Source organism: Cynara cardunculus (genome assembly GCF_001531365.2).
Source record: "Cynara cardunculus var. scolymus isolate 2C chromosome LG 15, CcrdV1, whole genome shotgun sequence".
In the NCBI taxonomy this organism is placed as follows: domain Eukaryota; kingdom Viridiplantae; phylum Streptophyta; class Magnoliopsida; order Asterales; family Asteraceae; genus Cynara; species Cynara cardunculus.
In genome coordinates, this window is record NC_037542.1 from 11,910,200 (window position 1) to 11,922,376 (window position 12,177).

Genomic DNA, 12,177 nt, shown 5'->3' on the forward strand with positions numbered 1-12,177 from the left:
AATACATGATAAACATTTCATTTTAAATATAAGAGATCTAAGATATAATTAGGATAATTATTGAGTTCTAACAGAATACTTAATTATTATCTTTATAAAAAATATATTATTAAATTAAAAATAAATTAATTCGTTATTAAAGCTAAATTAAAGTATAATAAAAAATTGTATTAAAGAAATAACACAAAAAACAAGAAATTTTATATAGTTAATTTGATACTAATATCAATATATTTTTTTTCCATTATTTTATAATATATTCAAATCTATATTAAAAAATAAAAACATTATTTTTTTCTCAAAAACGCATAAAACCGTATTATAACATCAATAGAAAACAAAATAAAATGAAACATCAAAATTGAGATATATCTCGCTGCATTATATGAATACTCTTATAATACTAGAAGGGTGCTCGTGCAATGCAACGAGATACATCTTGATTTTTAATATTTCGTTTTGTTCTTTATTCCAGTCGATGTTATAGTATGGTCTTATGTGATTTTGAAAAAACGATGATGTTTTTATTTTTGAATAAAATATAAATTTGAAGATATCATAAAAATTTGACAAAAATATATCGATAGTAGTATCAAATTAACTATTTTAAATTTCTGTTTTTTGTGTAACTTTTTAATTCAATTTTTTATTATAATTTAATTTAGGTTCAATAACGAAGTAATTTATATTTGGTTTAATAATATAATTTTCTTATAAAGATAATAATTAAGGATTCTGTTAGAACTTGATGATTATCCTAATTATATTTTAGATTTTTTATATTTAAAACAATATGTTTATCTTGTATTTGATTATGTTTATTGACAGTTAGTTACATGAATTCAGATATGAAACTTTAATAAGTTGTACTTACGCACAATGTACTTGTAATCTTGAAGTTTAAGTAATATGCATTAATAAACAGTACTTTACGCATAAAAAATGATTTTTAAAAGTTTTTGTTAAATGTTTTATAATATAGTATAGATAATTAACTGTATTAATCTGCTAACAAAAAGACGATTAATCACTTCATGGTCCAAACTCCAAAACTCCAAATGAAATAACTACATTTTATATACACTAAAGCCCACTTACTCGGCCCAAAAATTGTGGCCTCTTTTCTCTCAAATTTTTAATTAGGACCTTGGACTTCATCGTCTTGTCGTGACTCCTGAAGAACAGCCGAAAACAAGTCAAGGAGCTTCGATTAACAGGTTTGTAGTCGATTTTCATTTATTTCTTTGTTCGAATAACTTTATTATTCGATACCAGTCGTTAAGTCTAACTAGATCATTTGAGTACCAATCCAGAACTGCCATTCAAGAGGGTTTAAGGTTTGTGCTTCCACGATTTTTATTTGATTTCTCACGGATTTTCGATTCTAATTCAATTATATTCAGCATATGATTCATTTGAGACTTGAATGAGGCCTAAGCATCAGTTAATTCATCTTCGTCGCACACCCACAATTTGGTCACCTAAAACGAAACCAGAAGGCCCAAATTGACTTATCATGCTTTTGCGAAGCATACATATTCTAATTTCGGAGCTTAAAACATAAATATTTATCTGAGATGGTCTCTTTAACGACGATAGAAGACTCCAAGACCTCTATTACTGTTGCTACGTCTTCGTCTCAGATATATTGTAAGGTTTTTTATTTATTTATAAATGTTTTAACTTTTTAGCGAATTTATGAGGTTTGAATGTTAAGAATTCTGTATTTACATGTATTTACTGAATGATGCTGGTTCTTGCTACGGGTTGCCTGCTGATGATGTACAACCACATAGCCAAAAATGACGATTCTTTCCAGCCACAAACTGTGTCCTTGCTACTGTATCTGCTATCACCTCTGTTTTTGTGTGTGTGTGTGTATACATATATATTTATCAGATGTTACAACGTGCACTCTGATTTTTATTAGAAATCAATTATACTCTCCATGAGTACTGAATAGTTTGTTGTCCAGACGTTTTCATATGATTTTTACCAGAAAAGATCTCTATTGATATCTGCATCTTAAAGCATTCTCGGTAGAGTGACACTTGGGAAAAGTTTCCATTTAGATATAAAAGTTCATCAATGAGGGTAGTGTCAACATAAAGGGAATCTGGGGGTTGCTCTAGTATACATGCATAAGCCATAGTATATGAACAAAGTAACCTAAACTTCTGCCCACATGACTTGTTTTCATCTATCTATAGAAGTTCATCAAGTGTCAGTAAACAGATAAACAACCTCTTGGTTGATCTAGTATAACTTATGAGTCAATGGTATGTACATGAAATAAGATAAACTTATGTTGTCCTAATCTTTTGAAATTCATATTTCCAGCTTATAGAGGAGATGTCATCAAAGGACTTAATGGAAGCTTTGCATTTTGCTTGCACCTTGTCATTTTGGAGAATGACCTTTCTTTGGACATACTCCCTTATAATCTCCTATATACAGCTGCTCACTCGAAGCATGACCCAGAAATCTACATATAATCATTGTGCCGTTTCACCTTTACCCCCAATAACATCATCAGCATCTGGCAGACGTCTACCAATCTGCATCATCACTGGTGTAAGCACCTCTTTGGCTCATCATTGCTGGTGTAAGGACTTGATTAATGTTTCTTTTAATTACAAACAATATGCTTAGTTTTTGTTTTTTTAATAAAAAGTGGATGGAGAAATATGAGAAAACATCAAAACCAAAATTGGCAAACTCACTTTTAAGACATCAATATGAATAAGATGGATGCTTAAGAAGTTCGAAAAATATGTACATCTTTGGTGGACACTTGAAACTGGTCGGAGATCAAACCCAGTGCTATTTTGTTTTGCTACAACATTTATATGAAAATTTCAGTTGTTGAAGGGTATCTCAGTCTAGCTTATGTTTCAATGTGTATGGCTCACTAATTGAAGGCAACATCTGGCTTGGGCGCTGCAGCGGCTCTGGCTCTTTCAAGGGAAGGATTCTGTGTGGTTCTTGGTGTGTTATCTTTCTCATGCTCTATAACCAGCTGCTTAGTTCTTTGTCTAGTTTTATTCATAGTAAGGATAGCTGAAGGCATCTATTCACATGGCTACATGCATTTAAAGCTGAACATCAACATAAATGATTAGCACTTACATTCTGCATAAATTTGAGATAAAAGTTCAGAAGTTACTAGAGATCAGTAGTGCAACCGTGCACTAGTGATACAGATTTAGTGGGCATTGTTTGCCTTGCACTTATGTTTTTCCCTAATATTTATCGGACATCTGCTATAGGTTTTGTTCTTGACCCCAGTTCTCTTTTTTGTTGAAAACTAATTTTTGCAAGTCTCACTCTCATCTTCTTCATTCTGCTGCATCATCAGATATATATAACTGAAGTTTTCATTACATGCCTGCAGCTGGAAGATCCTCTCATAAGTTATCAAAGGTCGATTCCAGCCAGAGGCTTCTTATGTATCATCTTCCTCAAATATGCTCGTCTTGAACTTCCTTCTTGACTGTTTGGCAGGTCATGTCCAACATCAGAAGTCAAAGTGAAGAGGTGCAGCTCAAAGCTTTTCAAGTTGACTTATCATCCTTATCTTCAATAATGAGGTTTAAAGAATCTCTTGACCAATGGCTTTTGGACTCGGATATGCATCCTTCAATTCAACTCCTGATAAATAATGCTGGGATACTGGCAACAACAAGTAGACTCACTACCGAAGGCCATGACCAGTAAATGATCTTGTCTCTTCCCATGGTTTTAAAAGTAATATTAGTCGACTTTATTTGGTAATCAATTTGTTTTGTGTGGCATATTTGACATGCATCTCTCTTCTTGGCCTCATTACCTTCTCAAGCAACATAACTACCGACACACACAAAACACTTTTATGGTAGTGTAGTAAGTGATGAAGACTGATAGAGACATATTGATAATGGTGACTGCTAAAATGGCAGTACCTAGCTTGGCCATATTAGAACATTTTGGATGCTACAATGAATAAATCAGTGTATGTTTGCTTTTCTTTGTGACATCTGCATTAGAATTTGGGATTTCATTCTCTTCTTTTACCTTAAAGTATTTGCTGAAATTATCTGATTTTAGATACCCATGGGTTTGACTTCATATTATATTTGTTTCTTTTGCCAGGATGATGGGGACTAATTACATTGGAGCATTCTCTCTTACAGAAGTTTTACTCCCACTTCTGAAGAATAGTCCAGTTCCTTCACGCATTATTAATCTCACGTCCTTTACACATCGGAACGGTGAGTTTATTCAACTGTTTTACTTATTTGAAGCTTGTTTTATTATTGAACGTGTGGGATGGTGTAGATGTCCGGTTGAATATGCATATAAGCTTTCATCCTTTGTTCTTCTAGTTAAAAAATGAGCCATAGGAAACGCTTATTATTTTCATGTAATTATGTGTTTCCTAGTTTTTTTTTTTATCGAATTTTAACTTGGGAATTGCATATCTCTCCTTTGTTCTCCAGTATCTGGCTTTCGGGCAGAGAAGGAGACTGTTTCCGGCAAGCGCTTTTCTAAACTTAAACATTACCCTTGTGCTGAGATCTATGAGCTGTCCAAATGTAAGCAAAGTTAACAGTTTTGAAGTCAGTTAAATATCTCCTTTACTCGTTTATAACTTCTTCCATTTTTTGTCTTTAGTATGTATGTTACTTTTCTCATATGAGCTCCATCAACAACTTCACCTCGCAGAAGGATCTCAATCAATCTCAGTAATGTAAATATTTCCTGCTTTTCCATTTCTGTTGGTGTTTCATTTTCTTATACTTGATTCCATGTTAAGCATCCCCATGTTTTTCTGATTGTCCCACATATTCATAAAAAGAAAGATTGCCCTCACACAGACTAGCCCTATTTGATCAATAAGTATTCATAACCTTCCCACTTTCATTTAAAATAATTGCAACATTTTTTTCTTTTCGGGTGCAATCAATCATCGCAATGTTCTTTCTTGAGCAAAATTTTAGCTGGACTTGCCTTTTTCCCCTTCACCATTACTACAACATGTAAATCAAGTTGAAGGGGAATTAAGACATTCCAACTATAGTCTGCTAATTTGGTTTCTTGATTTACTCAAGTGCTGTGGATCCTGGAGCTGTGAAAACCGACATCATGCGAGAAGTACCATGGTGCATCTCACAGGTTGCTTTACTTGTCCTGGGGGTTCTAGGCCTTCTGCAGTCGCCTGAGGCTGGTGTCTCTTCGATTCTTGATGCAGCCTTAGCACCTCCAGTAAGTTGTTCTGAAATCCCTTGTACCCTCTTTAGAATGCCGTTGCCAAGAGGCTTGAAGTTGAAAAGTTCTAATTGGGAATGCAGGAGACATCAGGGTTATACTTTTTTGGTGGGAATGGTAGGACTGTCGACTCTTCTGCACTCTCTTATGACCTCAAGCTTTCAAGGGAACTTTGGGCTACTTCTTGTCATATATTCCAAGATTCTCTTTCTGCTCAACCAGCTTGATTCACAAATCTAAACCCTTCAATGTTTTTAGAAACAAATTTCTCTCTGTTTATGGGATCATAATGTGTAAATCGATTAAAAATATGGTAGTATCAAAATGCAATCAAGTTTACTTGATTCTTGTTTAGTTTTTTTTTCCTCCATATTAGTGAAAAACTTCCAGTGCTTTTTCCTTTTATTTTGATACCAATTTACTTGATATTTGGCGTGCTGGTTAAGGCTTAGGGGATGCGGTCGACCATTGATTTTAATTGATTCTAGCTAATTGGGGGTGCTGGATGAAATATGTTAGTTGTATAGAGGAAATAGAGTGACTTAAAATGAATTCATCTTGGCTTATATATACATCACATTGCAAACATCTTTATAATATATGTAAGGGGTCAGGTTCAGAAAAAACTGCAAAAAATTGAAAAAACCAAGGGACACATTAGTAACCTTGATCTGCATGGTATAAAAGAGTAAGCTTGAACTGGATCTGCAAATCTACTTGGATTAAAACTCATCAACATTCTTCATCATAATGTGTTCCGTATGTTGTCCATAGCACCTTCCACCCTTTTGGGATAAAACATCCTTCGAATTCTATGTTGGTTATCGCTTTTCTGAAGGAGCCAAAGATGGGTGGGCATAGTCGCATTGTTCACGAGCTACTTGCCATGTACACTCCATTTTCTTCAAACGTCAAACCTTCACCTGCCCTTTTCTTTCTACCAATCTCTTTATGTTCTGCCAATGAATTAAGATCATAAACATGAGGAAAACTGGCATTGATCTCACTCAGATGTGTGTATATATATATAGAGAGAGAGGGGTTTGATACGCATATTTAAGAAAGTAAGAACATGACCAAATTATGTACAAAATCACATATGATTTTACATCAATGGCCAAAAAAGTATTTGGGGGACCCTATGGCCGCGTGAATCACATGTGATTTTGTACGTGAGGTTAGTGTAAAACACATGTGATTCAACTATTTTCTTATTTTCATTTTATTTTTATCTCAATCGATGTTATAGTATGATCTTATGTGATTTTGAAAAAGTAATGATGTTTTTTATTTTTGAATAAAATATAAATTTGAAAATATTATAAAATTTTGACAAAAATATATCGATATTAGTATCAAGTTAATTATTTAAAATTCCTATTTTTTGTGTAATTTTTTAATTCAATTTTTTTATTATAATTTAATTTAGGTTCAATAGCGAAATAATTTATATTTGGTTTAATAATATAATTTTCATCTAAAAACAATAATTAATTATTTTTGTTAAAACTCGATAATTATCCTAATTATATTTTAATTTTTTATATTTTAAAATAAAATGTTTATCCTATATGGATTATGTTTATCTGCAGATAGTTACACGAATTCAAACATAAAACTTTAATAAGTTGTTCTTATGCAAAATTTACTTATAATCTTGAATTTTAAGTAATACGTATTAATATACAGTATTGCATGCATAAAAAATGGTTTTTAAGAGTTTTTGTTAAATGTTTTATAATATAGTATAGATATAAGTATAAGTGTAGCTTATAATGGTACTAGTTGTTGAAGGTACCTTCTAGTAGAAGAGAATAACAGTCAGGGTGATCTGCCAGCATTTTAAACGTCATTGTGATGGCGTAAGATGTGGTATCGTGAGCTGCAAACACCAGCAAAACAGCGTTAACAACAACCTCCTCTTCCGTAATCTCGCCTCTGATCAATGCACCCACTAACTTCTTTATTTTGCCAGTTTCTGTTCAGGTGTTTCTGAATGGAGGTGCACATTCTGCGCACCGTAGCCTGGAGGCCGGAATGGCTGAGGGTGGAGGTGACGCTTCCACGAAGGTAACAATGGGAGCCTCCTTGTTTCTCCATTGATGGGAGTCTCTCATGAATTCTACAGATGAAGTTGGCCACGAGCTTACCACCAATTTGAACTCATTGGACATAAAGAACTTGTTGGCTGCAGGTCCATGTACCACCACTGATGGTGATCCCATCAGTCTTGTTCTGAAGACTTTTCCATACTTGCTGATAAGAAGTTTCAAACAGTTGATTGGTGTGTTGAGCATTGTAAAACTCGATAGTTTCTCCGATCCAAGGGAGACCCATTTCACCAGAGGGTATTTTGAGCTTGTGGGTTCGTGGTGTGCTGTTGTTTCTATGAAGGGAAGAGGATGAGAAAGATGAAGGTTAGAGCAGCCATTGATGGAAGGGTTTAATTGAGTTTGTTGGTTGGTTGTATTTGAAGTTAATTGGTATGAGATGATGGAGAGATAGATATGATGAGGACATGCATATATAGGCAATTAAGCCAAGGGGAAATTAAGATTGCTCGTATTCAGACAGTTGCAAGAGTCAACCATTAATTATTATATATGTATCCAGTTGCTGTTGGGATGGCGGATGAGATCTGAAAGTCGGCCCGACTTAAAGATTCATCTTATACGCTGCATGTGCTCAAGACTTTTTCTTTCCTTGTTAATTAACATGAGAAGGTATTCGTGCAATGTAATGACATACATCTTGATTTTAATGTTTCGTTTTATATTTTGGTTTTATCGATATTTAATGCAATTTTATATACTTTTGAGAAAAAAATAAAATGTTTTTATTTTTTAATAAAATATTATATTTTTTGTAAAAATAAACGAAATTAATATTAAATCAAATATTTAAAAGTGCTCTATTTTTATGTAATTTCTTAAATTTATTTTTTATTATAATTTAATTTAAGTTTAACAATGAAATAATTTATTTTTGATTTAATATTATAAATTTTATAAAGATAATAATTAAGTATTTTGTTAAATTCAATAATTATCCTAATTATATTTTAGATTTTTTATATTTAAAATAAGATGTTTATCCTGTATTTGATTATGTTTATCTGCAGTTAGTTACACGAATTCAGATATAGAGCTTTAATAAGTTGTACTTATGCACAATCTACTTGCAATATTGAGTTTTAAGTAATATGCATTAATAAACAGTACTTTACGCATAAAAAATGATTTTTAAGAGTTTTTGTCAAATATTTTATAATATAGTATATATATAGTATTAATAGTAATTATGTTTTGAATATCAAACAATTAAAGGTTGTAACCGACTCTTTTGATCTAATTCTTCATAAATATTTAATAATAGTGTTGTTTTTTAAAATTAAGGGGATGTTTGGGGTTGCTTATAAAAAAACAATTTAGAGATTATTTGTTTACCTCTTAATAGTTCCATTAAGAGGCAACATCTGAATCATTAAAATGTGAATCTTGTTTGGCAAAAAAAAAGGTTTGACTCTTAATGGTTCTAAAACCCTCTGAATGATTTTGTATCATCGGTCTCCCTTAACCATTAAGCGCCCTAATTTCATTGTAAACAATTGCCAAATAATTATATTTCATTTTCCACTATATCATGAAAGCCTCTTAATCATTCTGACCACTTAATCATTCTCCATCAAACCATTCAACAACTACCAAACAGCCTTTTAGTGACTTATTCCGCTGTGATACCGGTAATAAACATTTATGAATGTTTGGATAAACAACTACCAAAATGCTTTTGTTACCGTGAATAGAGAGGATGTCTATGATTATTGTTAGTTATGATCCTTTAAATTAAGACGAGTTATATATGTAGATAACTACTAGATATCTCAACTCTAATATATCTCTATCGTCGTATCTTTTAGAGGATAACACACTTATCTTTCAACGGTGTTGATTGTGCCGAATAAATGAAACATATCATCTTTTTAAACAGTTATGAACACAGAAGAAAATAAGCCGCCGATTGACTTTAAACAACATAAAGAATACTAAATATTGTTAATGAATGAATCACTCTCTCAGGTTCGTTAAAAGCGAAGAAATGAAACCTATTATCTTTGTAAACAGTCATGAAAACATGAAAAAATAAGCCGCCGATTGACTTTAAAGAATACTAAATATTGTTAATGAATCGCTCTCTCAGGTTCATTGTACGTTTTCTCAAAAAAGAAAAAAACCTAAACGTAAACAGGTGTCATGCAGAGGGTTGTAATGTAAGTTTAGAATACATGGTGAGGAGCACATGCATGCAGCCACTGCCAGATGTATGAATCTTTAAGTCGGGCCGACTTTCAGATCTCATCCGCCATCCCAACAGCAACTCCATACATATATAATAATGGTTGACTCTTGCAACTGACTAAATACCAGCAATCTTAATTTCCCCCTTGCTTGATTGCCTATATATATACATATCCTCATCGTATCTATCTCTCCATCATCTCACATCCATTAACAACCAACAAACAAACTCAATTGAACACTTCATATCAACCATCAATGGCTGCTCTAACCTTCATCTCTGTGCTAGCTTCATTCATCTTTCTCATCCTCTTCCTTCGAAGAAACAACCGCAGACAACGACCCAACAAGCTGAAACTACCCTCTGGTGAAATGGGTCTCCCTTGGATTGGAGAAACAATCGAGTTTTACAATGCTCAACGTACCAATCAACTGTTTGAGAACTTCTTCCGACCCAGAATCGCCAAGTATGGAAAAGTCTTCAAAACAAGGCTGATGGGATCACCRACAGTGGTGGTACATGGACCTGCAGCGAATAAGTTCTTCATGTCCAATGAGTTTAAATTGGTGGTAAGCTCATGGCCAACTTCATCTGTCGAATTGATGGGAAAGAACTCCATCATGGAGAAACAAGGAGACTCCCACCGCTGCCTTCGTGGAATCGTCACCTCCACCCTCAGCCATTCCGGCCTTCAGGCTATGGTGCCAAGAATGTGCACCTCCATTCAGAAACACCTGCAGAAAAACTGGCAAAACAAAGAAGAAATCAGTCTATATCGATCCACAAAAATGCTTACTTTCACAATTGTTCTTGAATGCTTGTTTGGAATTGGGATCGAACCAGAGACAATGTTTGGTGTTTTCGAGCGTATCTTGGAAGGTGTTTTATCTCCTCCCGTGAACTTCCCAGGGACTAAATTCTCAAGGGCCAAGAAAGCAAGAGCTGAGATCGAAAAGGTGTTGGTTGGGGAGGTGAGAAGGAAGAGGGAGGCGATGGAAGGTGGGAGAGATGAAGAAGACGGAATGCTACTCTCTAAGTTGGTGGGTGCGTTGATAAAGGGCGAGATTACTGAAGAGGAGGTTGTTGATAACATCGTTTTGTTGGTGTTTGCAGCTCACGATACCACATCCTACGCCATTACAATGACGTTTAAAATGCTAGCAAATCACCCAGATTGTTATTCTCTTCTACTAAAAGGTATTTTTTAACAAATAGTACCACTTAAAAACAATAGTTTTTATATGTATGTATGTGTATATATATCTGAGTGAGATCAATCCCAGTTTTCCTCATGTTTATGAACTTAATGAATTGGCAGAACATGAAAAGATTGGTGGTAAGAAAAGCCCAGGTGAAGTTTTGACGTTTGAAGATGTGAAGAAAATGGAGTATACATGGCAAGTAGCTCGTGAAACAATGCGACTATGCCCACCCATCTTTGGCTCCTTCCGGAAAGCGATAACCGACATAGAATTCGAAGGATGTTTTATCCCAAAAGGGTGGAAGGTGCTATGGACAACATACGGAACACATTATGATGAAGAATGTTTTCCAGATCCAATGAGTTTTAATCCAAGTAGATTTGCAGATCCAGTTGCAGCTTACTCGTTTATACCATTTGGTGGAGGGCCAAGGCTGTGTGCAGGTTACCAATTGGCAAAGTTGAACATTCTTGTGCTGATCCATTATGTTGTAACACAATATAATTGGTCAGTGGTGTACCCTGATGAGCCAATATTCGTGGATCCACTCCCCTTTCCCTCTAAAGGAATGCCTATTAAAATATCTCCCAAAGTCTCATATTAGTTGCTAGTTCTTCTTCCTTGTTGTAACTAAACTTTAACTATTAATCATTTTTGTTAAGTTTTCTAGGAATTATTGTAATTCCATGTATTGAACCTTTTCTCGTACCCTTTTAATTTAAATTGTTTAAGATATCATAACAATTAACAACCAGAAACACTTGATTAAATTATATTTTGCAACCAAACATTCATTGTATGTGTTAAGAAGTCCCATATCAATTAGCATCAGATCTATATACGTTGAAACCGTTGTTTTTGAAATGTATTCTGATTGGATTTCAAAAAATTTACAGTATAATAGTTAATGTATCGTTGTTAGTATATATATCTCTTGAAAAGGAATTTCCAGAATTATAATACAAAAACATATAAATAAAAATGAAAGTGGGTAAGTTTAATGATTAGAATGGTGGAAGAAGGTCAAGGGGTTTTCCTGAAGCTGAGGAAATGATTCAATATATAGCTGGCGGCCAATTAGATCAATCTTTTTAGTTAGTCCCACTTCAGATTTCGTCCGCCACCCAAAAAAACAACTATAATCAATATATATATATATATATATATATATATATATATATAGGGTATATTTCTTTTACAATCTTGTGTATTTATACAACCCTTACAACCTAATTAATTGAGATATTTAGAGAAATAATGAGAGTTCATTTATTATGATTTGAATATTTATGGAATATGAATAGAGTTCAATAATTATGATTAATACTTTATATTAGGAAACAATCAAAACTTCTATGAAATCACATATTTATCAAATGAAATGGACGGTTGAGATTGGGTTGTATTGGTTGCACAAATGTCAAGGGTT

At 33.5% G+C, this 12,177-nt stretch overlaps 2 protein-coding genes and 1 pseudogene across 4 annotated transcripts; 2 read left to right on the plus strand and 1 right to left on the minus strand.

Moving 5' to 3' along the window:
• Nucleotides 1-1,167: 1,167 nt before the first annotated feature.
• On the plus strand, nucleotides 1,168-5,629 carry LOC112528806 (dehydrogenase/reductase SDR family member on chromosome X). 3 transcript variants are annotated; one of them, XM_025139893.1, is made up of 10 exons: nucleotides 1,168-1,217; nucleotides 2,341-2,605; nucleotides 2,947-2,988; nucleotides 3,395-3,423; nucleotides 3,505-3,713; nucleotides 4,132-4,250; nucleotides 4,479-4,574; nucleotides 4,654-4,729; nucleotides 5,091-5,244; nucleotides 5,331-5,629. In XM_025139893.1, the coding sequence occupies exons 2-10, from the start codon at nucleotides 2,353-2,355 to the stop codon at nucleotides 5,472-5,474; spliced, it is 1,122 nt and encodes a 373-aa protein (XP_024995661.1). In that variant the 5' UTR covers nucleotides 1,168-1,217; nucleotides 2,341-2,352; the 3' UTR covers nucleotides 5,475-5,629. The 3 variants fall into 3 exon arrangements, with proteins under 3 accessions (XP_024995661.1, XP_024995660.1, XP_024995662.1); XM_025139892.1 differs by lacking the exon at nucleotides 1,168-1,217 and adding an exon at nucleotides 1,239-1,337; XM_025139894.1 differs by lacking the exon at nucleotides 1,168-1,217 and adding an exon at nucleotides 1,239-1,337 and having other exon boundaries at nucleotides 2,341-2,574; nucleotides 2,922-2,988.
• A 234-nt stretch (nucleotides 5,630-5,863) lies between these two features.
• LOC112528542 lies at nucleotides 5,864-7,347 on the minus strand (annotated as a pseudogene).
• Nucleotides 7,348-9,887: 2,540 nt separating this feature from the next.
• LOC112527142 (taxadiene 5-alpha hydroxylase-like) lies at nucleotides 9,888-11,352 on the plus strand. Its single transcript, XM_025137586.1, has 2 exons — nucleotides 9,888-10,743; nucleotides 10,865-11,352. Exons 1-2 carry the CDS (start codon nucleotides 9,918-9,920, stop codon nucleotides 11,350-11,352), a joined length of 1,314 nt encoding a protein of 437 aa, XP_024993354.1. The 5' UTR covers nucleotides 9,888-9,917.
• Nucleotides 11,353-12,177: the final 825 nt, after the last annotated feature.

What these genes read in the sequence shown, in the direction of transcription:
- LOC112528806 (XM_025139893.1), top strand. Translation starts at nt 2,353, where the DNA reads ATGTCATCAAAGGACTTAATGGAAGCTTTGCATTTTGCTTGCACCTTG. An exon ending in GTCCTTTACACATCGGAACG is followed by an intron (nt 4,251 to 4,478) that starts GTGAGTTTATTC and finishes TTTGTTCTCCAG; the next exon opens with TATCTGGCTTTCGGGCAGAG. An exon ending in ATGCAGCCTTAGCACCTCCA is followed by an intron (nt 5,245 to 5,330) that starts GTAAGTTGTTCT and finishes TTGGGAATGCAG; the next exon opens with GAGACATCAGGGTTATACTT.